The sequence below is a fragment of the Armigeres subalbatus genome, chromosome 3 (genome assembly GCF_024139115.2).
Source record: "Armigeres subalbatus isolate Guangzhou_Male chromosome 3, GZ_Asu_2, whole genome shotgun sequence".
Taxonomy (NCBI): Eukaryota; Metazoa; Arthropoda; class Insecta; order Diptera; family Culicidae; genus Armigeres; species Armigeres subalbatus.
In genome coordinates this window covers 364,902,608-364,929,433 of record NC_085141.1, presented here as the reverse complement: position 1 = coordinate 364,929,433, position 26,826 = coordinate 364,902,608, and the positions used below count along the sequence as shown (strand labels likewise).

Here is a 26,826-nt window from a genome sequence, read left to right as displayed (position 1 = left end):
TTACTTCCCCCTCATTGCTACTCACTTCTCACATCTCACATATTAAACTTTTTTCTCATTTCTCACTTCTTCCTTCTCGGCGGTTTTACACTGTTTTGGTTACCACGAGCGATCGAAAGATCCTCGTTGGATGAGAGATAGTGATGACGAGAATGGGGGATTTGCTAGTACCCCTAGAAGCAGGGATGCCAGACATACAGACATGTCTGTATTTATACAGACATTTGGTCTTGCATACAGACATCATACAGATTACAGACATTATACAGACTTTTGATTAAAGTTACAGACTTTTACAGACATTCAGTTTTCGAAAACATTGGGCGGCCAAACATAATCCTGTTGGGCTATCCAATTAAACCATTTTGGGTTTCCAAACAAAATTGTTATGGGATTTCGTAAGGATTTCTATAAAGTTTACAAACGGTAACATTTTGGAAATCCGAGCGTAGCCTTTTAGGCTTCTGAACGAGATTCCTTTTTTAGATTCTTTAATTCATTTGTGAAACCTAAAAAGATTCCATTAAGAAGTCCAAAATTCATCCATTCTGAAACACAAAATGAACTTTTTCGAAAGCCAAAAAAAAATTCCATTATGGTTCCCAAAAGACATCCGTTCGTACGGATTTCCGTGCAGAATTATGTGAACTTTTGAACGTAATCCTCCTGGGTTTACTAACGGAGAGTTCAGTGCGTGTTGGCTCTTGTTTCGGACGGCCGTACGATCGCGCGATTTGTCGAAATTTTGTGTTTTGCATTGCGCGGCCGGTAGTAAAGTTAATTAGTTCAGTGCGTGTTGGCTCTTGTTTCGGACGGTCGAACGATCGCGCGATTTGCCGAAATTTTGTGATTTGCATTCCGCGGCCGGTAGTAAAGTTAATTAGTTCAGTGCGTGTTGGCTCTTGTTTCGGACGGCCGTACGATCGCGCGATTTGCCGAAATTTTGTGTTTTGCATTGCGCGGCCGGTAGTAAAGTTAATTAGTTCAGTGCGTGTTGGCTCTTGTTTCGGACGGCCGTACGATCGCGCGATTTACCGAAATTTTGTGTTTTGCATTGCGCGGCCGGTAGTAAAGTTAATTAGTTCAGTGCGTGTTGGCTCTTGTTTCGGACGGCCGTACGATCGCGCGATTTGCCGAAATTTTGAGATTTGCATTGCGCGGCCGGTAGTAAAGTTAATTAGTTCAGTGCGTGTTGGCTCTTGTTTCGGACGGCCGTACGATCGCGCGATTTGCCGAAATTTTGAGATTTGCATTGCGCGGCCGGTAGTAAAGTTAATTAGTTCAGTGCGTGTTGGCTCTTGTTTCGGACGGCCGTACGATCGCGCGATTTGTCGAAATTTTGAGATTTGCATTGCGCGGCCGGTAGTAAAGTTAATTAGTTCAGTGCGTGTTGGCTCTTGTTTCGGACGGCCGTACGATCGCGCGATTTACCGAAATTTTGTGTTTTGCATTGCGCGGCCGGTAGTAAAGTTAATTAGTTCAGTGCGTGTTGGCTCTTGTTTCGGACGGCCGTACGATCGCGCGATTTACCGAAATTTTGTGTTTTGCATTGCGCGGCCGGTAGTAAAGTTAATTAGTTCAGTGCGTGTTGGCTCTTGTTTCGGACGGCCGTACGATCGCGCGATTTGTCGAAATTTTGAGATTTGCATTGCGCGGCCGGTAGTAAAGTTAATTAGTTCAGTGCGTGTTGGCTCTTGTTTCGGACGGCCGAACGATCGCGCGATTTGCCGAAATTTTGTGTTTTGCATTGCGCGGCCGGTAGTAAAGTTAATTAGTTCAGTGCGTGTTGGCTCTTGTTTCGGACGGTCGAACGATCGCGCGATTTGCCGAAATTTTGTGATTTGCATTCCGCGGCCGGTAGTAAAGTTAATTAGATCAGTGCGTGTTGGCTCTTGTTTCGAGTCAGCGGATCGACCGGTCGTCAAAGTTTAGTTTTGCTTTGTGCGGAAGGCAAAACGATCGGCCGGTCGCCGTAATTTTGCTCTGATTTGCGCGGGTGAGTAAATGAATCAGAAAGTAAAAGTTTGTTTCTTGTCCGGTCGTGTTTCTCCAGTCAGCGGATTGACCGGTCGTCAAAGTTTAGTTTGGCTTTGTGCGGGTGAGTAAATAAATCAGAAAGTGAAAGTTTGTTTCTTATCCGGTCGTGTTTCTTCAGTAAGCGGATCGGCCGGTCGTCGAAGTTTAGTTTTGCTTTGTGCGGAAGGCAAAACGATCGGCCGGTCGTCGTAATTTTGTTCTGGTTTGCGCGGGTGAGTGAATAAATCAGAAAGTGAAAGTTTCAGACAGCGAGAGTGTTATTTCCCATCCCATAGATCGCATCACTTACCGAAGTGAATCCAGATGAATTATCCTTTGTAACTAAAACGATATCCTATCCCAAGACAATCGTGGAGATGCAGAGGTGTTCTCGGTCTCTAGTAGCAACGAGAGTCGGACTAACAATCCTCCTCTTCCTATATGACCGTAAGGACGTGGCCGGCGCCGTTATTGACTTTAGATATTTGAGCTCCCGAAACGTGTACATTGAGAATGGGTAGCTAGTCCCAAGCCCCATTTATTGTGTTCTCTGTACAATTTCGCAAGTTCTAGTCAATCACGGAGTAGCAACTACGAATTGTGCGGTCATAATGCTCATGCTCATGCTCATGCTCAATCCTCCTGGGTTTACTAACGGAATCCCTTCGAGTTTTCGAACGAAATTCTTTTGGGCTTACGAAAGGATTCTTCCAACGGAATTCTGATGGGATTCTGAACATAATCTTTCTTGAATCTCGAATGGAATACTTCTGGTCTTCCGAACGGAATCCTTCTGGACTTTCCAAAGAAATACTTCTAGACTTTCGATTGGAGCGTTCTGGGCTTCTGAACGGAATCTTTTCCTGCTTCTGAACAAGGGATTCCCATTAAAATACTTGAGCGATTTCCTACCTAAGCCCTGAAAAGATTTTGCTTGGAACTGCAAAAGGAATCGCTTCAAAAAACCCAGAAGAGTTCTTTCCGAAAGCCAAGAAGAGCTCCGTTCAGTTCTTCTTTACTTTGATGAACTTTGTGCTGAACTTAAAAATCATTCTAATAAAGCTACGAAAAAAAGCTCTGTTCAGAAAACAAAAAAAATCTCGGTTCGTAAATCCAAATGAGTTCTTTCTCTGGGTTTCCGAACGAAATTATTTGGGATTCTGGAAGGAATTCTTCTATATTTCTGAACGAAATTCTTATAGGCTTCCAAAACAGAGCTCTTTTGGGTTTCCTAACGGAACCTTATTGGGCTGCTGAACGAATTTATTTTGGACTTTACTTTCGAACGGATTCCTTCTAGACTTTCAAAAGGAATACTATTGGAATACCTGAGTGGAGTCGATTTTTTTTTCTCATTCTGTATAAGGGATATCCTTTTGGGATTCCGAAGCCTTTAAAGGTTCCGTTAGGAAGCCAAAGGTATTTTATTCGAAAGCGCAAAGCTTACTTGTCTTAAATATCTCGTACTTGACTCGACTAAGTATTACAATGACTATTTGATTATTGAAACTTCGATATTCTACGTTTTCAAAAGTGCATGGTTTTTGAATAATTTTCTAATTCCTGTATGTTCTAATCTCCATACAGACAAATACAGACATTTTGCTGAGATTGATACAGACTTTTAAAAAATGTATCTGGCATCCCTGCCTAGAAGATAGTGAATCATTGACAGGTTACGAGTCGGCTACTGAAAAATGGAAGAATTGAACACGGATGGGAACAATACTCCCAAATAACTCAAAATTGAACACGGGACAAACAAAACTGAAAAAAGGAACAAGGAAAAGAAAAAGGTAAGAAAAAAGATGAATCCAATAATGAGAAAAATGGCAATGGTTTCTTCGGAGATGGCTGGCAGAAAAATCGAGTTTTAAAAACATGCATCTTCTTCTTCTTATTGGCATTACATCCCCACACTGGGACAGAGCCGCCTCGCAGCTTAGTGTTCACTAAGCACTTCCACAGTTATTAACTGCGAGGTTTCTAAGCCAGGTTACCATTTTTGCATTCGTATATCATGAGGCTAGCACGATGATACTTTTATGCCCAGGGAAGTCGAGACAATTTCCAATCCGAAAATTGCCTAGACCGGCACCGGGAATCGAACCCAGCCACCCTCAGCATGGTCTTGCTTTGTAGTCGCGCGGCTTACCGCACGGCTAAGGAGGGCCCACTAAAACTAAAAACATTCATGATAGAGCCCAAATACGAAGCATCAGAACCGATACACGAAAAGGAAATAGCCAGGCTCCTTCGGAATATCAAGATAACCTACCAAGAATCTTTGCTAATCCCCGACATGCAGAACAGCGAATTAATTCCAAAGTTTTGATCGACGACATTAAATACAAAATATTTGTGCCTATCTACTATGTTCAAGGAGATCATCGGAGTTATCAAAAATGTGCCTCCATTCATCCCCGAATCAGAAATTCTAGCTAATCTTGAATCAGAAAGAATTAAAATAGCAAAAGTGGAAAGAATTGAAAAACTACAAAAGGAGGACTTGGTACCGACATATGCTATCAAGATTTAAGCTTCCTCGTCAGGTGCGAATCTATAATCTACCATTTGATGTTGGTTGCTACGTTTTTTCAATAAAATGTTGTGTTAAATGCGTTAAGTATGGCCATTCTTTCAAAGCATGTATGTCGCCTAAAGTGAGATGGAACAACTGCTCTAATGAGGGTCATGAAGGTCAAGATTGAAAATCTCTGAATGCTAGTTCTTCAGACTTCAGCTGTAGAGAAAGAAACACACAAGACAATATCAGGAAAGCAATGGCGTGCAATAAGCTAACCTTTGTAGAAGCTGCTAAACTTTATCCGATTCCGTCCCGAGTTCAATACAGAATTCAAGATAATTCCGAATTTCCATCCCTTACCCAACCTGAAATTCAACCTGTTAATACCCAAACTCCGGAAATGTTGCAACTTAGTTCAAATCAAAATCAAGACACCCAAAAACAACAAATCAATAACTCCCTGAAAAAATCCTACACAGAAAATAGAAATTACACGATGCCTACGGATGACGTAACAAAATCAGAACTAGGCCGAATTGTCAACAACCCAAAGATAGAAATGGTTAAAAACTAAATGTCACTAAACTCAACCAAAATAAAATAAAATCCAAGAATCAATAGTTTAAAATATTACAAAGTCTAACGAAGAAAACAATCAAACTAATAATCACGATTTACTTATCACTATCAGCCAGCAACTGAATGATATCATCAATCCGGAAATTTTACAAAAATCAAAACGGGAGCATTAATACACAAATGTCCCAATTCAGAAATTTAAACATTCTCCAAAACAACATAACTAGCATTCGTCCCACTGCAAACCGGACTTTACCAACAAACTTTCTTCAATTACATAAAATAGATAAAGCTTTCCTATCAGAAATATGGTTGAAACCAACAGAAGATTTCAAATTTCCAGGTTAGGGTCTGTTCACAAATTACGTAACGCTTTTGGGGGAGGGGTGGGTACTAGCAAATGTTGCGCATAACGCGAATAAAAGTTAATCTTTTTTTTAATCACTGATTGAAGTAATTGCTAATATGTCTTAATCACGACGATGAATAGCATTTGAATCATTGAATACGTACCAACCATTCCTCTTCACTACTATACTACGCATAATTGTCCCATGCTAGTCTTTGTAGTTTTTTACTTGCTATTTTGATGTTTTTGGAATCCTTAAGGACAGCGAGTGTTGTCCGAGTAGTGGTTGCTAAATTTCGAGGCACTTTCATTCTAAGCAATAGCAATAGCTCAACCACTTCAACCACATAAACAGTCCATTTTAAAAATGATTAAATTTTGTCTATCGTTATCGTTTTAGTCATTACAGAAATCAAGCATATAGCGGGACCATTATGTGTAAAAGAACGAAACGAATTTCGTATTTCTCGAAAGAACAGTCCCGCTAAACTAGAATTTGAATGGCGATGGTCGCAAATTCTACTTTAGTTATTACTAGCTGCATTTGATATCCTGGTTTTAATCATGTTCCGTTTTCAATAAATACCAAAACTCACCTGCTTCAGAGAAAGAAAAAAAAATGGATTCCAAATTTTCTCAGTTACGCGTTATATGGGGAGGGAGAGGGTGCGAAAAATGTTACTTTTTGTTACGAGGGGGAGGGAGGGGTCAAAAACTCGGATTTTTGCGTTACGTAATTTGTGAACAGACCCTTACAAGTTTCCTAAGAAAACTCGTGACAAAGGTTACGAGGGAGTACGATTCTTAATCAAAAACGAAATTTGCTTTCAAATCCTGAAACTACCAGATCTGCATCAAGCAATTGCCATAAAAACCATTAATACTTCCATTGTATTTTTACTTATATCAATTTATATCCCGCCTTATTCAATAAACAATAATCAAATTAGATTCCCATTGAAATTATTATTTGATTTTATAGGCATACTGAATATAAGTACAATATTAGCTGGGAACTGCACAGCATGAATGGAATGTGTGCTTATTTATTTTATTTATTCAGACTAAGGCCGAAGTGGCCATGGCTACACGTCACCAGCCATCTTCCACCTGATCGTTGGTCCTCTACGAGTATCGTCCAGGTCTCGTGTCCGTAGAGGACTACCGCTCTAATCATCGTTTTGTAGATTGTCAGTTTGAAACGGCGGCGAACTCTATTCGATCAGAGCATCTTACGGAGTTCAAAGTACGTACGATTTCCAGCCACTATGCGTTCTCTGCTGATATCATTTTCGGCAGTCACCAAGTACACAAATTCTTCTACCACCTCGATTTCGTCACCACCGATGTAAACTCGCGGTGGGTGGCTCACATTGTCTTCTCTTGAACCCCTTCCTCTCCTGTACTTCGTCTTCGACATGTTGATGACTAGTCCGATCCGCTTAGCTTCCCTCTTCAGTCTGATGTAGGCTTCCTCCATCTTCTCAAAGCTACGTGCCATAATATCTATGTCGTCGGCGAAGCCAAATAGCTGGACGGACTTATTGAAAATTGTACCACTCGTGTCAATCCCTGCCCTTCGTATTACTCCCTCCAAAGCGATGTTGAATATTTAGCAGACACGAAAGACCATCACCTTGCCGTAACCCTCTGCGCGTTTCGAAGGGATTGAGAATGCCTCTGAAAACTCGAACTACGCACATCACCCGATCCATCGTCGCCTTGATCAACCTTATCAGTTTATCCGGAAATCCGTATTCATGCAATGCACATTAGCTGCCATAGCTGGTCCCGATCGATTGTATCATATGCGGTTTTGAAGTCGATAAATAGATGATGTGTGGGCACGTTGTATTCGCGACATTTCTGCAATACCTATCGGGCGGCGAACACCTGATTTGTGGTAGAGCATTCACCATAAACGCCGCCTGGTACTGCCCCACGAACTCTCTTGCAATTGGTGTTAGTCGGCGGCATAAAATTTGGGAGAGTACCTTGTAGGTGGCGTTCAGCAATGTGATTGCGCGGTAATTGCTACAATCCAGCTTATCGCCCTTTTTGTAGATGGGACACACGCCTCCCAAATCTTGGTAATGACCCAGTGCAGCGCTTTAGCCAGTGCCTCACCACCGTGTTTAAACAGCTCTCCTGGTAGTTGGTCAAGCCCAGGGGCTTTGTTGTTCTTCAGCCGGCCAATCTCCTCCTGGATTTCCTAGAGATCCGGTGCCGGTAAAATTATGTCCTGCGCGCGTTCTCCCAGGTCCATCACCAAACCGCCATCTTCGTCTGCCACATCGCCATTCAGGTGTTCTTCGTAGTGCTGCCGCCACCTTTGGTTCACCTCACGCTCGTTCGTAAAATTGTTCCCGTTTATGTCCTTACACATATTAGGCTGTGGCACCTGGCCCTTACGTGAACGGTTCAACTTCTCATAGAACTTTCCTGTATTATTAGCGCGGTACGCCTCTTTACGGTCTCGATCTTCTTGTTGGCGCTTTTTCCTTCGGAAAATCGAGTTTTGTCTGTTCCGCGCCCGTTTATATCGTGCTTCGTTCGCCCTCGTGCGGTGTTGCAGCAATCTCGCCCATGCTGCATTCTTCTCTTCCACTAGCTGCTCACATTCGCCGTCATACCAGTCGTTTCTCTGATCCGGGGCATCGTGCCTAGTGCAGCGGCTCCTGTGCTTCCAATGGTGGATCGAATATCTCTCCAGCCATCTTCAAGAGACGCTGCGCCTAGTTGCTCTTCCGTTGGGAGTGCCACTTCCAGCAGCTGTGCGTAGTCTTGGGATAGTCTATAATTCCAGTGTTGTCGTTGAAAAATATTCCGGGGTTTTCTTCTTAATTACTGTTCAATATAACAAGAACAAGTAATGTAGTGGAATAATACTGTACAGACAATTTTTACTACCGCGTGGATTAGGAAAAAAGACACTATTTCAATTAGGTGAATTTTATTAATAGCTAGTGTTGCTAAGCTTCGAAAGATTGGAGTATCGTTCGAATGCTTTTTTAAGCGCCATTTTAAGCGCACGCGACACTTAAGGAACAATTGTAAATTGATGATTAATAGTGATGATTAGAAGAATAAGAGTTGAAACTTGAAAAAAGTAGAAATGTCTTTGCATGTCTCGTCACAACGTGCAAGAAAAATTTCAACAAAGAGAGTTTGAGTATAAATGATGATCTTGAAAAGAATCAATTTGATCAATAATGCGTATTTCCGTATTCAATAGTAACAAAACCAAAGTCTAGACCAGAATCTAGATAGAAAATTCCACTTTTCGTTGACCAAATCGATAAAAACATCACCATAATGAACAACAACCATATTCTAGAAACTTTTCCGTTTGGAAATTTTCTTGACTTCCAGTACATAAAAGTATCATCGTGTTAGCCTCATGATATACGAATCTAAAAATGGTAACTTTTTTTTCGATTTTTTGTAGTAATAAAAAAAGATAAACTAGCAGCACTGCATCAGTTTGACAGGTATTTTGGGCAACTATTATCATGTGTAATTGTAAACGATTTGAATAAACAACAAGGGAGATATGGAGTTAGATAACTTTTTGGCCATTTTGCTATAAATAATTGGGTTTCCGCAACTAGTATTTTATTACTATATATATTAGTATATCACGGGCAGCAGGGACTATGTCCAAGGGCTTGACGATCCCTCCCCAGGCCATCTGCGAGTTGTGGGGCTTGCCTAGGATGTGGTGGGGTTTGACAGTGGGCCCTGTTAAACCTCTATAAAAAGCTGCATGTATCCGCAAGTAGGCTCCACCAAAGCGACCGTGTGCCGCTCAAAGCGCACAAGCCCAAGTCCTGGTGTTAGGTGGGACGCTAAACAGCCCTGACACGACGGCCCTCCGACGAGACAGGAGGTTTGCGCTGGCCCAATAAGCCGCCTAGAAAACCAATCATTACGAACAATATAAGAGATAATGCGACTCGATATAATCGGCAAAGACCTAGGCGACGAATACAGGATCACGATTGGAAGCTTGGAACATGGAACTGCAAGTCGCTAGGTTTCGCAAGTTGCGACAGGATGATCTACGATGAATTACATCCCCGCAACTTCGACGTCGTGGCGCTGCAGGAGATTTGCTGGACAGGACAGAAAGTGTGGAAAAGCGGGCATCGAGCGGCTACCTTCTACCAAAGCTGTGGCACCACCAACGAGCTGGGAACCGGCTTCATAGTGCTGGGTAAGATGCGCCAACGCGTAATTGGGTGGCAGCCAATCAACGCAAGGATGTGCAAGCTGAGGATTAAAGGCCGTTTCTTCAACTATAGCATCATCAACGTGCACTGCCCACACGAAGGGAGACCCGACGACGAGAAAGAAGCGTTCTACGCACAGCTGGAGCAGACATACGATGGATGCCCACTGCGGGACGTCAAAATCGTCATCGGTGACATGAACGCACAGGTAGGAAGGGGGAAATGTATAGACCGGTCATCGGACCGGATAGTCTGCACACCGTATCGAATGACAACGGCCAACGATGCATAAACTTCGCAGCCTCCCGCGGAATGGTAGTCCGAAGCACCTTCTTTCCCCGCAAAAATATCCACAAGACCACATGGAGATCACCTAACCAAGAAACGGAAAACCAAATCGACCACGTTCTAATCGACGGTAAATTCTTCTCCGACATCACGAACGTCCGCACTTACCGCAGTGCGAATATTGAATCCGACCACTACCTCGTTGCAGTATGCCTGCGCTCAAAACTCTCGACGGTGTACAACACGCGTCGAAGTCGGACGCCGCGGCTTAACATTGGGCGGCTACAAGACGGTAGACTAGCCCAAGAATACGCGCAGCAGCTGGAAGTGGCACTTCCAACGGAAGAGCAGCTAGGCGCAGCATCTCTTGAAGATGGCTGGAGAGATATTCGATCCGCCATTGGTAGCACCGCAACCGCTGCACTTGGCACGGTGCCCCCGGATCAGAGAAACGACTGGTATGACGGCGAATGTAAGCAGTTAGTGGAAGAGAAGAATGCAGCATGGGCGAGCCCGAGCAGCACAAATCAGACAAAAGTGGTTGCAGCAACTTCATTGTGACTAAATCTGGTCACATATGAGTTGCCATAACTCATGTGGAACATGTGTGCTGCTAGGGGAGATTGCTGCAACACCGCACGAGGGCGAACGAGGCACGATATAAACAGGCGCGGAACAGACAAAACTCGATTTTCCGGAGGAAAAAGCGCCAGCAGGAAGATCGAGACCGTGAAGAAACGGAGCAACTGTACCGCGCTAATAACACACGAAAGTTCTATGAGAAGTTAAACCGTTCACGTAAGGGCCACGTGCCACAGCCCGATATGTGTAAGGACATAAACGGGAACCTTCTTACGAACGAGCGTGAGGTGATCCAAAGGTGGCGGCAGCACTACGAAGAACACCTGAATGGCGATGTGGCAGACGAAGATGGCGGTATGGTGATGGACCAGGGAGAACGCGCGCAGGACATAATTCTACCGGCTCCGGATCTCCAGGAAATCCAGGAGGAGATTGGCCGGCTCAAGAACAACAAAGCCCCTGGGGTTGACCAACTACCAGGAGAGCTATTTAAATACGGTGGTGAGGCACTGGCTAAAGCGCTGCACTTGGTCATTTCCAAGATTTGGGAGGAGGAAGTTTTGCCGCAGGAGTGGATGGAAGGTGTCGTGTGTCCCATCTACAAAAAGGGCGATAAGCTGGATTGTAGCAACTACCGCGCAATCACATTGCTGAACGCCGCCTACAAGGTACTCTCCCAAATTTTATGCCGTCGACTAGCACCAACTGCAAGGGAGTTCATGGGGCAGTACCAGGCGGGTTTTATGGGCGAACGCTCCACCACGGACCAGGTGTTTGCCATTCGCCAAGTACTGCAGAAATGCCGCGAATACAACGTGCCCACACATCATCTATTCATCGACTTCAAAGCCGCATATGATACAATCGATCGGGACCAGCTATGGCAGCTAATTCACGAACACGGTTTTCCGGATAAACTGACACGGTTGATCAAAGCGACGATGGATCGGGTGATGTGCGTAGTTCGAGTTTCAGGGGCATTCTCAAGTCCCTTCGAAACCCGCAGAGGGTTACGGCAAGGTGATGGTCTTTCGTGTTTGCTATTCAACATCGCTTTGGAAGGTGTAATACGAAGAGCAGGGATTAACACGAGTGGTACAATTTTCAATAAGTCCGTCCAGCTATTTGGCTTCGCCGACGACATAGATATTATGGCACGTAACTTTGAGAAGATGGAGGAAGCTTACATCAGACTGAAGAGGGAAGCTAAGCGGATCGGACTAGTCATCAACACGTCGAAGACGAAGTACATGATAGGAAGAGGTTCAAGAGAAGACAATGTGAGCCACCCACCGCGAGTTGGCATCGGTGGTGACGAAATCGAGGTGGTAGAAGAATTTGTGTACTTGGGCTCACTGGTGACTGCCGAAAATGACACCAGCAGAGAAATTCGGAGACGCATAGTGGCTGGAAATCGTACGTACTTTGGACTCCGCAAGACGCTCCGATCGAATAGAGTTCGCCGCCGTACCAAACTGACAATCTACAAAACGCTAATTAGACCGGTAGTCCTCTACGGACACGAGACCTGGACGATGCTCGTGGAGGACCAACGCGCACTTGGAGTTTTCGAAAGGAAAGTGCTGCGTACCATCTATGGTGGGGTGCAGATGGCGGACGGTACGTGGAGGAGGCGAATGAACCACGAGTTGCATCAGATGTTGGGAGAACCATCCATCGTTCACACCGCGAAAATCGGACGACTGCGATGGGCCGGGCACGTAGCCAGAATGTCGGACAGTAACCCGGTGAAAATGGTTCTCGACAACGATCCGACGGGCACAAGAAGGCGAGGTGCGCAGCGGGCAAGGTGGATCGATCAGGTGGAAGATGACTTGCGGACCCTCCGTAGACTGCGTGGTTGGCGACGTGTAGCCATGGACCGAGCCGAATGGAGAAGACTCTTATATACCGCACAGGCCACTTCGGCCTTCGTCTGAATAAATAATAAATAATAATAATAATAAATAATAATAAATATATAATATATTAGTATATTATTCAATCAGGTGAACATTATACCATTTCGATAACCTTTTGTATAGAGTACTTTATGGTACAGAACACCAGTCCGGTTGGTTTTCCAAGAAGTCAAAACCATTACTTGGATAATTTTTGGGACTGTGGGGTAAAAGTACGCAGGAACCGGTGGGGCAAAAGTACGCATATGAATCTTCAAGTTCTGATGTCAAACCCGTATCTCCGGCCGAAATAAGACTTCTTCCAAAGCGTGAAGATCCACAACTAAGAAAAAAGGGACAGAATTCGAAATTATCACAAGTTTTTAGGATAAGTTGAAGTAATTTGGTGTTAGAAAGGACTTAGCGAACAAAGCACTGAAGCGAAATAATGAAATTATATTAGGACTTGTTGTACACCTAAACATAGTACGAAAACACAATGTCATCTAAATGATAATTTCATTTAATCAAAAGAAACATTCATAAATTCATAGTCCGGTCTAGGATGTTTTCGGGTTGCAAACTTTCTCGACACCCTGGGCATAGTATTTCTTGCCACACAAGATAAATATTGATGCAAATGGCGGGCATAGAAAAGCTTTCATTTAATAACTGAGGAAATGCTATACTAAGTTGTAAAGCAGGAATTTCAGTTGGAATATAAAGCCACTGAAGAAGAAGATGCAGGATTGAAATGAAATTTGTGTTTTACTAATCTATGAATACAAAAAATAAAACATTTCGATAAATTTTTGCTCAACAGATTTATTTTTTCTGTATTTATCTGAAATTATGAAAATGGACTTATGTAACAATTTGAATTCCACTAAACCAATGCAGAGGTCTGATTCAATCTAAAATTTCTCCCCAACCGGTCTGACCATCAACTCATGAATCTGAACATGCGGTGGAGTTCCCAAAACGTATAGCACAGCAGCCGATATGTCCTCCGCTTCCAGTAGAGGATGGCCACTATTGTGAAACTCCTCTGGAATAATCTCGGTTCGAACACCTCCGGGGCTGATGCTCTGAAAATTGTCGACTTAATAAGACCCACAACACTTCAAACACATTCACTTTGAAAACCTACCGTAACTTTGATTTTGGTGTTTGCATTTCTGAGTTCGTTCCTCATCGTTTCCGTAATGGCCGTGACAGCATGCTTCGTGGCGGGGTAAATATTCATTGTCGGAAAGTTGAGCACCGTATGACCAGCAACGCTATTGATGTGCACAATGTGACCATCGACCGAGCGCCTTTTCATCGATTGATAAGCCTCCCGACTGCACAGCACCAGTCCCATGACGTTCGTGTCCAGCACTTCACGGATCTGCTTGGTGTTGTCTGCTGCGATTAATTGGGTCATGCGACCAATACCAGCGTTGTTAATCAGCACGTCAACTCCGCCGAATTTTTCCTCCACCCATTTGAATGTGGCCAAAATGTCTTCCTCCTTGGATATGTCGCACTTGACCGCATGGAGCCGGTCCCTGGCCGATTCTGGCATGTCGTTCTTCAGCTCTTCGATACGTTCCACTCGTCGTGCGAGTCCTACCACCACCAATCCAGCCCTCGCCAAGTCCTTGGCAGTAGCTGCGCCGATACCGGAACTGGCACCCGTTACCACGGCTATTTTTCCTGTCCAACGATCCATGCTGTGAATGTGCAACCAACTGTCGCTACAGCGCAATGTGAATCTCGCGTTTGAACAACTATAACTGCGCATTCAATCTTTTATGCTGATAATTTCATCATCTTATCTTCAACGTAGATATGCTGCCCAGTTTGTTTTGAAATACTCCAATATGGTGTAATTCAAGATGACTTCCCTGTATCGATAAGATTGGGTACTCGATTGTCATGCATAGTGGGACCGAGCAGAATTGAATTGTTGGTTCTAAGAACTACATAGCTCTATTCGTCGGTTCTTTTTTAATTCCCATTAGGTGTGAATCTATTCATTTGCAATCGATTTCAATACAACAGATTTCCAATGTACAAGTCTCCAATATTAATTAAATGTGCGTTTGTATCACGCATCGATGCTAAAACGAAAATAATTTGGTATCAATGGCACGAGAATAAGTTAGGTTAAGCTAAATGTCATCACAAACGTGACAGTAACAAAATATAGTGAAATCCTAAATCTGAATGTACCTGCAGGTCAGTAAATCATTAAACCATATCATACGGTCGTACGTAAACGTTTTGCCCAATGCCAACAGCGACTCAGGTTATAAAGCCAATCATTTTATTTAAACAATCGCTACCGACGCGACCCGAATTTCCTTCCGGCCAGACCAATGTACTTACCTACATTACACCGATCTTCAGTGCTTTTCTTAGGACATTGCTACCACACTTGTAGCATGCGTTTGTACAACGCAACTCCACACTCCGTAAACACAATTCGCTTGTTTGTGCGGAGCATTTCTTCGTTTTGACAGCATAATCCGAAGGCGCGGGCGCGCGCGTCATGACGTGATAATTTGTCAAAATTAGTCATCATTCTCGTCGCAAGGAAGACTTCTTCATCATGTCAGCCATCATACAGGGAGGAAGACGTTCTTCAATGCGTGAAATGAAAAGCTTGACCAGAAGAAGACCCAACTTCGACTTGGATGCCGGTTATGCGCCATGTACCGTGCCGCATGCAAATGCGAAATGCTATTTGTGAGGAATCTATGACAAAAGGTCGAAAGACAAAAGGTCGAAAGGACAAAAGGTCGAAAGACAAAAGGTCGAAAAGACAAAATGCCGAAAGGACAAAAGGTCGAAAAGACAAAACGTCGAAAGGGACAAAAGGTCGAAAGGACAAAAGGTCGAAATGGACAAAAGGTTGAAAATGACTAAGGTCCAAAAAGTACAAAAGGTAGATCAAGAACAAGTTGATAACAAGTTGGGTGTATTCCGAAAGAATTTTTGAAATGCATTTAACTTCAAGAAGAAATAACACACTCATCACATCAATCAAAGTTGAAGAATGAGCAATTTTCAAAGAAGGAGTAATTACTATGAAACAATATTATGAATATCTAGATAGTTCTGTTAGAGATAAAAGATTGTTGATTTAGGAAATGAATAAAACTATTGCGCGAGACAGAGTTGTCCTATACAATTGGCAAAAAAAAGTTGCTCTTTTATTTTAAACTATTTTTAGCAATTAAATGAAATTCATTCAATGAGTGCAAATAATAGATGAAAATCTAGGTTTTCTGAATGTCGCTTCGATCTGTCAAAAGAGTGTACTCCATGGCCACCCAGGCGCACGCATTTAAAATACACCGGCGTGTAATATACGCCGGTGTATTTGATGTGCGGCGTGCACCATCAGATTGACAGATCGAAGTGACATTTAGAAAACTCAAAATCCATCTATTAGTTGTACTCACTGAATGAATTTTATTTGAAAAATTGTGGAAAATGAAAGAGCAGAGTTTTTGCTAACTGTGTAGGGCAACTCTGATGCTAGATTGGCTCTCTCCGTTTCAGTTCCTTGTTCATTTCGACCTTTTGATCTGATTAATCTTCAGTTTCGTTCGATCTTTTGTCCCGTTCGACATTCTGTCCGTTTCGACCTTTTGTCCCGTTCGACGTTTTGTCCTTTCGTCCCTTTCGACCTTTTGTCATTTTCGACCATTTGTCTCTTCGACCTTTTGTCTTTCGACGTTTTGTCTTTCGACCTTTTGTCCTTTCGACCTTTTGTCTTTCGACCTTTTGTCCCTAACCCATTTGTGAGACCGGGAGGGTGTTAATCAAACCATAAATAATAAACATAAACAATGGCACACATCTCGGCCGGGCACCATCGCATCGGTACGGTGTACAAGCGAGACTCGAAAATAGAAACATTAAACATAACTTCTGATGATGTGAGGGTACACAATGAATGCGAAGCTGTAGCCCATCGGGCTACGACATGCAGAAAATGGTGATTTGAGAGGTCCGGAGCTAACGAACGATAGCTTTCTTCCATGAAGCTATGGAACAGAGGAATGTGAAAAATACGACACGGATTAGACTCGGTTGGAACTGATTCTAATCTTTACGGTTGAATTGAGCTCTTCGGAGCGAACCATGTTATCGCTTGGAGGCAGGATATGATCGAAGTTTGAGCAACAATTTCGCCGTATTTCTTGATTTTCTTGAAGATGAATATCTTTTGGAACTTTTGGCTTATAACAATTAGCTCACATAGCAAAACATCTATTTTACTTATATATTTTTCGGGCTATCAAGTGGGGCTGAAAAAAAGTCATACCAGTTTTTCGGTTTTCATTCTTTCGGAGATATGAATAAATAACCAGAAGAGTAACGTTGCGTTCGAAAAATGCCTTGCACTATTGCAGTGTGGGATAATGCCGAATTTAAATGCCAGTGCTCGTGCTTCCAGGTTCTTCAACCATTTCCATCCGATCAATGTTCATGCAACCAACCAAACCAGAAAATAACAATAACATGGAGGACAGCATTTCTCTAGGGAAAGGGGGCAACTTGCCCTAGCTAAGCAGACTGCTTTAATGTCTTAACTGTAAGGATTTTCATTGGTATTTTCACCTCATGCAACAGTTAAACAATAAATCTAGCTGATGCCATCTTAGAATTGTGGAAAATCTTAATCATATTGATAATAATCACATTTCAAAAAAGTGGTGATATTTTGATGCCGGTAAACACATTAACGCCTTTTAGCTGGCAGCTCTTAAGGAACAAAACACCACACGTCGGCGAATCAGCATTGAACAGTGCGTGGAGAAGCATAATACATTGCCGAAATGTTAGATGTTTCATCAAAATGTGGAAATTTTGTTATTTTTTTCTACCTTCCTATCTATTATCTCGGCGTTTTGGAATCTCCTTCCCTATCACTTTTTTTTACTGCCGCGGACAGTTATTTGCTGCTCTGTGAGAGTATCATTGTCCGTTGCAAATCATTTTCATTAATTTTATTATTTCGGCTCAAGACAAACAGAAAAAAGAGATTAATTAATTGCAGCTCAAAGAATGCTTTGGGTACTGATTTGTTGCTTTTGGGACATTCCGTCAAGAGATGTTTAGTCGAAAGGACATTTGGTCGAAGGGAAATTTGGTCGAATGGACATTTAGTTGAATGGACATTTTGTCGAAAGGACATTTAGTCGAAAAGACATTTAATCGAATGGCCATTAGGTTGTCCCAAAAAAAATCGATTTTCGAAAAGTGATGATGCTCAACCCTGAAATGAAAGATATACCTGTCTGGATATTTTTGTAGAACAAACCGAATTTCTAAAAATCGTTTAGAGGTCGCGCCAGATCGATTTTTGCAAAATGAGCTTCTTTTAGGTGCAAAATCAAATATTGAGTCCTTTCACTAGTGTAAGTGAAAAGTAAGTGAAAGTGAAAAGTCAAGCAATTAGTGCGCGTTCGTTTGTGTTTTTGTTTAACCTCGATCAAACTACACGCTACACACGGCATACCGTTTACCAAAACGAACCCTGCCACACGCCCTACCCCATATATCCAACATCCCAGTGATTTCTCGTGGAAGTGCAGATGACTCGTCGGCTTCCATAAAAGCGAGTATCACGTCAACATTTTCCTACCTGTTTCCTAATTGACCTGCATTCGGACACGGCAGGCGCTGGTATTGCTTAATTTTGGGTTACCAGTTCTTGCACATTGAAGATGATGTTAGTCCCAAACATCATCTGTTGGTTCTCTGTGTATGTACAGCTGACCTGGCAATAACGGAGAAGCAACAGGGGCGGTCAATCTCATGCTCATGCTCATGCTCATGTAGAGAAAAAGTACCGAATTTGTACACTTTTTGACTATTTACTAAAACTGCAATATCTCAGCCTCAGAACAACATTTCTTGGATCTTTAATTATGAAAATACTTCTTATAAATAGCTCTTTGTAGTATGTAAGTTTTTCTGCACGAGAAAAAAAATATTTTTTGTGTGAGGATGAAGTAACTTTGAAAATTAGTCATTAATGTGTTTTTTTTCGATAATTAAAAAGTTTTGCAGACTGTAAAATGGCATAATACCAAAAACTAATTCATGGAGAATATGGGCAAATCCATAGAAAAATAAAAAAATATAAAACGAATGGGTGACCCTGAAAAAAAATTGTGAAAGGACCCAATATTTGATTTTTCACCTAAAAAAAGCTCATTTTTCAAAAATCGATCTGGCGCGACCTCTAAACGATTTTTTAGAAATTCGGTTTGTTCTACAAAAATTATCCAGACAGGTATATCTTTCATTTCAGGGTTGAGCACCATGACTTTTCGAACATCGATTTTTTTTGGGACACCCTAATGGCCATTTACTCGAACGGGAATTTAGTCAAATGTTGAAAATGAATTTCAACATAATAGTTCGGTAATAGGTAATTTTGTAAAATGGATAAATAGTCAATGGATTTTTGATAAAATTTATTAAATGATCCACAAGATACGTGGATGAACGGATTGGGGGAATTCAGTGGACGTGAGGTAGTTCAATCCCCAACGGACAAAATCAATACGGAAGCTTATGATTTTTTTTTCGCTTGATCAAACGGAAACTTCTCGAGGGCTTTAGGACAGTTCGTCGAATGACGTTTAGTCGTATGGCATTTGGTTGAAGGAATATTTCGTCGAAAGGACATTTAGCCAAATGGGTATTTAGTCGAATGGAAATTTAGTCGAATGTTGAGAATGAATCTCAGAAAAAAAGGTCGGTAACGGATAATTCAGTAAAATGGATAATTAGTCAATGGGAAGAATAAACTGATTGAAGGAATTCAGTGGACGGGAGGAAATTCAATCAGCAATGGAAGAAACGAATACGGGAGGATTTTTCATCTCATCAAACCGAAACTTCTCCAGATGTCCCTGGTGGACTATAAAAAACTGAAAAATATATGATTCCGATGGGGAAATTCCCCATTTTTTGGCACAAGCTCGAAATACAATGATATCAAATTTATTTTGCTAATGCTTCATCGTAGTTGGCTTTGCGATATTTAGTTGATTGAATTTAGTCAAATAATATTTCACCGAAAAGACATTTAGTCGACGGGACATTTGGTTGAATGGGCATTCAATCTAAAGTAAAATGCAGCTTGGGGTTTCTTATTCTCTTCATGGATACTCTGATATTGGATATTGATCTGATACATGGATGTTGAAAGATTCAATATTTATGCAACAATTATTTCAGTATAAAATTCACTTTTTATCATAACTTTCAACCATAACTCGTTAATGGCCGAACTTGAATTCCACCAAATGACCATACGACCTAATGTCTATTCGATGTAATGTCTTTTCGATCAAGTGTAATTCGACGAGACATCATTCGACTAAATGTCCCTTGACCAGGTGGTATAGATTCATACCAGTTGGTTAGAGGGGTTCATCAAAGTGAACATCCTGTCAGAAATATTTACCGTTTTCCTATTCAATCTTTCTACGAACTCATCCATCTTTGGTCAATATGGGAGCATTAAGCCACATATCGGCCATCTTGGAAACCACCTACTTTTTGCAGACATTTTTCAAGAGCACTAATTGAGATAACCATTGGAAAGCCATTTGTTTACTCATGTTGAACAATCGACTTAAATCTTATCACTGTGCGAAAACTATTATGCCAGATTTGAGCTTTTGAAATGGTGGTAGAAAAACATATGGTGGATTTGAAGTTCACCACGAGATCAATTGTATAATCACCATAACTATGTAACATTTCGAAACACCGCAATGAATCATTTAGTTTGATTGACTAAATTATTGACTAATGTTTCTTTCTTTCAAATATCCATTCAACGAAAGTTGACAAGATTATCCATCCGAGAATCTGATATCGACTAAATGACCGATCGACCAAGTCCAATTGTCCATTCGACGTAATGTCCTTTCGAACAAACGTCATTTTACGTAATGTACCCAAAGCACTCTATTATAATCTCTATTTTCTAAACTGTCTAAGCAGGGCTGACAATAGTCATTCTCGTCGTATGAAGAAAGCGAAAAGAAATTAGTCTTCGTCATAACATTGCCCGACGCAACACCTATTCGTTTTCTTCGCGCCGCATGTGTACCACGACGATAGTCGCGCAGCCAAAAGTTATGACGAGTTTCGTCGTTACTTCTTCACACAATTGATTGCACGTCATTATAGACGGACTGGTTAAAAACATAATGGCGTCTCAAATAAACAAATAGTAGGAACTTTGGTAACATAAATGTATCGATAACATTCATAACGCTTTCATACGTTACTTCAAATTCATTATTACAAACATTTAATAAAAATCTTCGCATGGCAGCTGCCACTTGAAGAATAATGGTATGAAGTCTTCGTTCTTCGATGTCGTCATGACGATTTGGTTACACGACGAAAGCTAACGTCATGCGCGTCATTGACGATGTATAGAGTAGCAATGAAGACACTGAAACTCGTCGCTACTGTGGCGTGGCATTTCGTGCTATGACGATGACTATTGTCAGCCCTGTGTCTAAGACGAGTTTCCATTTAATTACACGACGGGTTGTTATCTTTACAGATACGTATTTTCCTCATCTGTGAGGCCGTCTTCAGTATCTCGTACTTAACTCGACTCATTTTCGACTAAATGTCAATTCGACCAAATGTACATTTGACGTAAAGTCCTTTCGACTAAATTCCATTCGATGAAATGGTATAGATTCGATTTATTAGTCTTTATTTGTAAATGACTCGATTAATAAAAAAAACAATATTTTCTGTTTAAAAACAAACATCTTCGGAATTTTTACATGAAATTCTTTTGAATTCGAACATTTTTTTTTTTGATGTTCCACAAATATAATTTCCTCGGAAATTTTTTAATTTCTTCTTATTTTTCGACCTTATCATCTCCTCAAAGTAAGTTCACTGGAAGTGTAAATACGGCCCTAACTTTCTTGGATATCTTGAAAGAGTTCTACTGCACCAAGATGCCCCTAGTTCTCAAACAGCTAAGCGAGTGGGGATTCACTGAGAACCCTCTTTTCATTCGAAACTTACCACTGGAGGCTCCTTCGGGGTCCTCATAGAGGATAAAGCATCGAGTTCGTTCTAAATGGAAGCGAGTGTACTCCAAAGGTCAGTCCTGGCGGTCACGCTTTTCCCAATTGCCATTGACGCTGTCTATTTTCTGTCAACCAACATCTACGTCTTGATCTACGCGGACGTTACTTTACTGGTCGTTGTCGTCGCCGTCGCCGTCGGTGATACAGCATAGCGCACCCCGATCAGGGCTCAAGTCGCAACCAGTGCAGTCCTCTGCTGGGCCACTTCAGTGGGATTCCCAATTACAGCCGTTCGCGGCCATGTCTGCAGGTGGATGCACCAATTATCCGGACCCGAGCATCAAGTTAGGTTAAGGAACACCCTATTCCCAACCGGAAGATTATGAATGTTCAATCAAAGTTAATAGCCTTTTCCGGGGACTAAACCACCCGGCTTGGACATTAATTTACAATGTTGTGAAAACTCATATGTGATTATGTACGTTATGTGGAAGATATTGATTTGGAAAATGTATTGGAGGTAACTTCTTTCCCTTCGATAGGACTCGAACTGTAGGGTCATGGGTTCGAGTCCCATCGAAGGGAAAGTGGTTACGTCAGTCAGTCAGTCAGTGGAACGTCAGTCGTTTGGCCGAAACCTCATCTGGCCGAATGGGTCATTAGGCCGAAAGGGTCATTTGGCCGAAAAGGTCGTTTGGCCGAAAAGATCGTTTGGCCGAAAGGGTCATTTGGCCGGAAGGGTCATTAGGCCAAAAGGATCATTTTTCTCTTCTCTTTTATTACTAATTTCTTACTTTTCGAATGACCTATTCGGTCTAATGTATTTTTCGGCCAAATGACCCTTTCGGCCTAATGACCCTTTCGACCAAATGACACTTCCGGTCGAACGACCTTTTCGGCCAAATGACCCTTTCGACCAAACGACCTTTTCGGCCAAATGAATTTTTCGAACAAATAACCCTTTCGGCCAAATGACCCTTTCGAACAAATGACCCTTTCGGCCAAATGACCCTCCCGACCAAATGACCTTACCGGCCAAACGACCCTTTCGGCTAAACGACCTTTTCGGCCAAATGACCCTTTCGGTCAAACGAACTTTACGGTCAAATGACCCTTACGGCCAAATGACCCTTTCGGGCAAACGACCTTTTCGGCCAAATGACCCTTTCGAACAAATGACCCTTTCGGCTAAATGACCCTTTCGGCCAAATGACCCTTTCGGCCAAACTACCTTTTCGGCCAAATGACTCTTTCGGCCAAACGACCTTTTCGGCCAAATGACTTTCGGCCTAGTGGCATTCGGCCAAATGGCTCTCGGCCGAATGGGTTTCGGCCAAACGACCATTCCTCCGTATAACATGAGGCCAACACTGGGAATCGAACCCAGCCACCCTCACCATTTATATAGATATATTCTGTTCAATATCCTATCAATGTTATCGCTATATGCGTTGTAACAGGAGGTGCATGTACGGCATAGTTTGTTCTAACAATTTTTATAAACAAATTTTTATTCCGTAGTATGCGAATGCGAAAAACTTTGTTTTTTTTTCTTTAGATTTTTTCGCAACGTATGGTTTGTTATCCTGTGTACCTTCTGCTATTGTCGAGTTTTGCAGATATCATGGAATATAAGTCATGATTTAGTTTTTTGCCTTTCTCGTATACTAAGTATACGTAAAGGCTATATGATCGCTCCGAAACCAAACTATTTATAGAAGGCTCGGAGACCCATAGTGTTATATACCAATCGACTCAGCTCGACGAATTGAGGTGATGTCTGTTTGTGTGTATGTATGTATGTGTGTGTGTGTGTGTATGTGTGTATGTGTACAAAATTTTGTAGAACACGTTTTGGAACTTAGCATTGGCCGAAATACTCGCAACAAGTTTCATTCGACTAAGAACCCTGTCCCATTGTTTGCTATTGAAAAGTGGCCAGATTGGACTATGGGATCAAAAGTTATGGCCAAAATACTATTTTCTATGCGCAAAACACGCTAAAAAACACTAACTCATATTTTTTTAGTTTTTATTGCACGAGAAAGGCACCAACACCGCTAGGTGGATTATAAGGGTTTTTTTTCCTTTAGGGACGATTCAAATATGACGTCCACTACTTTTTGAGATTTCTAGAACCCCCCCCCCCTCTGTCACGCTTTTTTGTATACCTAGTATATGCAGTGTCACAAAATCTTAGACCCCCTCCCCCCCTAAAACCTGTGACATCATTGTTGAACGACCCCTTACACTGCTTTGAGGTGTTTGCACAACACATTTTCTAAAAAAATTATTTACACACTAAATTTTTCTTTTTCGACCTAGGCAAAATCGGGCACCGCAGAAGCTCAGTAAATATCGAAACTGAACTTCGGCAAATTTTTTTGATTATTACTTATTTACAGCAAAATATTTACCGTATCTCAGCAACCGAAACGTCACCTTCACTGAGATCTCAGCAAACGTTTGTTGAAACTCGGCGGTGCCCACCTTGGGAAAATAAACAAAAAATGCTGAGATCCCGGCGGAAAAATAGGTGTGTAAATTTTACATCATATACACACTAAAACCATTGGATATGGTCGTTATACTTATTTACCAAGCAATACAGGTGTCAAAACTTAAAATATTGTAAGTGTAACCGATTAAGAGAATTAGAGACATTTGAAATTCACAGCTGCTTCAAAAACGACAAATAAATGTTAACCCCTCGTTTTCACTTGTTTAACATGTTTTTGCTTTATTCAATAAGTGTTTGCTTATGACTAAGATGCTCAATAAACCCTTCACTTCACGCTGATCTTCAATTAGTATCCCCCCAGGTTAGTTACTTCCTTTTGGTCTGGAAGTATGTATGTATGCTAATGACATCCTTAAGAAACCTCCCTTAGTCAAACTGAGGTATTCATTATTGTTTGATAATTCAGTAGAGTAGTAAACCGCAGTCTAGAAAAACGCTATAAACCGTAACTGTCACTTGGGCTGGCAATTCCTCTTCTTCTTCTAAAAGCTATCACCCAAGCAGTTTTCCTCAGGGTTATTCAAACTCTTAGAAAGAAGATTTATCGTCAATTGTTAGAATAAGCTGGGCTCGTTCGTTCAGTCGTCTAACAACAAATTCGAGTCATTAACGTCCTCAGACAGAATCCAAGTCAAGTACGAGATACTGAAGATGGCCCTACCCTTGAGGTCGAAGTACGTATCTAAAGAGCTACATTTCTGGACTCGGAGCTCAATGAGATAGTACTAACTTGTTCTATGACAAGTTCGAAAGTTTGGAGAAAATTCTAAACATCAGAAAACTTTTGTCATAAACAAAATTCAAGGTCTACTCAGTGGAGCAACTTCCAATGCGCACGACATTATCGCAGGCGTCCCCCAGGTCAGTGCCCTCGACGGACATTAATCGACAATGCAGATTATCACATTGATTTCGTAACTAGATTCGTGAAGTGTGTCCATTTTTTCCTTGTGGTAGATATACTTTTTCAACAGCTTTCAATATCTTATCATGCTTGAAATGCAAAAAAATAAATTGTCGCTTAAAATTAGGTTGGAATTTTCAAACAACCGAACAATGACAAATTATTACGTTGACCGTGTTATCAATATTTACGTTTATTTTTAGGCTGGCTTGTTATCAAAGCTCATCACCTCGCTGGCATAATCGTTTGTTTTTGTGTTTTAGATAATTTGGAAACCATTATCACTGACTGAACCCCAAAATTTAATCAGCTTCTCAAGGTGAAGGTTGGCTGCGAACATTTGCTCACATCTCCGGGCTTGAATGAATGAACCAACCATACAGAGTTGTGTATATTTTTCAGAGCATGTTGCGATTTACATTTTCAGTTTGCTGTACTAAAAAAGTATCGCGGCTTTTTTGCACTTTTTAGAAACAATTCCCTAGCAGCTCAAACACGTTGTAAATAAGTAAATGTGACCAACTTTAGTCATATATTAGTTACTACAACCAAATAGGTCTGAATAGTGCTGCTAGGATTACACTCCTCTCCACAACTTTCCTCCCATCCATAATATACAAAAAAGTGACTGTATCGTGACTATGTTTTTTTCTTCATCACTGAAAAAGACTATATTATGATAAGGAAGTCTAAAACACTACAGATTTATTATAATATGTCTTTATTGTTTCGTATAATACATTCATTGAGACAGCACTGTTCCTGTTCGACTGATTTAAAGTATTTCACCAACAGGTTTGATCGTCAATTCATGTACCTGTACTCGTGGCGGCGTTCCAAGTACATACAGAACCGCCTCAGAAATATCTTCAGATTCCAAAAATGGCCAATCGCTTGCAAGAAGTTCTTCAGGAACTATTTCAGTTCGTACACCTCCAGGACTGATGCTCTGCAAAAATGACCTCATTGAGATACAACAGTACGCATGATAATAAAATTATACATACCGTAACCTTGATCTTTGTACCGGCAGTCCTCAGTTCATTTCTCATCGTTTCTGTGATCGCTGTTACCGCGTGCTTCGACGCAGAATAAATATTCATTTTTGGGAAGTTGGGAACTATGTGACCGGCAATGCTGTTGATGTGTACGATGTGGCCATCGACGGAGCGCTTCTTCATTGATTGATAAGCCTCTCGACTGCACAGCACCAATCCCAACACATTTGTGTCCAGAACTTCTTGTAACTTCTGAGTGTTGTCAGCTTCTAATAAATCCGTCTGTCGAAGGATTCCGGCGTTATTAATCAACACATCAACACCTCCGAATTTCTCCTCAACCCACTTGAAGCTTTTCAGGATGTCCTCCTCCTTGGACACATCGCATTTGACCGCATGCAGACGTTCCTTGGCCTCTGTCGGTAGTTCATCCTTCAACGCCTCAGTACGCTCTACACGTCGTGCAAAACCCACAACCACCAATCCCGCCTTTGCCAAATCCTTAGCTATGGCTGCACCAATTCCCGAACTCGTCCCGGTCACAACGGCTACCTTTCCTACCCAGCGATCCATTTTATTTATTTTTTTCCGAAATTCAAATGTGCGATCCAAGCCTACCGAACAACAAACTACGACTGAGTTTGATTCCGAAAATTCTAGCGTCTTATCTTCTCGCTTCTAGCGTTGATTGAAATTTATTTTGATAAATCATTTCGAGACCGGCCGCCCATGCTACCGTATATGGAAAATGACGTAGCAAAGTTTGGATGACGTAATGCCGGGCAGCGGATTCGCACATGGCAAATTTAAGTGGCGACACGAATTGATGCTAGACGAGGGATG

General features: G+C 41.7%; 3 protein-coding genes across 12 annotated transcripts in view; 1 reads left to right on the top strand and 2 right to left on the bottom strand.

The window, feature by feature from the left end:
• Positions 1 to 26,826, top strand: part of LOC134226322 (CD151 antigen-like) — a 335,335-nt gene that overhangs the window by 68,235 nt on the left and 240,274 nt on the right. The gene's annotated exons all lie outside the window — the stretch shown is intronic.
• Positions 13,290 to 14,247, bottom strand: LOC134223477 (farnesol dehydrogenase-like). The gene is made up of 2 exons (XM_062702622.1): positions 13,625 to 14,247; positions 13,290 to 13,562 (listed from the first exon to the last, which is right to left on the bottom strand). The coding sequence occupies exons 1-2, from the start codon at positions 14,186 to 14,188 to the stop codon at positions 13,389 to 13,391; spliced, it is 738 nt and encodes a 245-aa protein (XP_062558606.1). The 5' UTR covers positions 14,189 to 14,247; the 3' UTR covers positions 13,290 to 13,388.
• Positions 25,698 to 26,653, bottom strand: LOC134223476 (farnesol dehydrogenase-like). The gene is made up of 2 exons (XM_062702620.1): positions 25,993 to 26,653; positions 25,698 to 25,934 (listed from the first exon to the last, which is right to left on the bottom strand). Exons 1-2 carry the CDS (start codon positions 26,554 to 26,556, stop codon positions 25,761 to 25,763), a joined length of 738 nt encoding a protein of 245 aa, XP_062558604.1. The 5' UTR covers positions 26,557 to 26,653; the 3' UTR covers positions 25,698 to 25,760.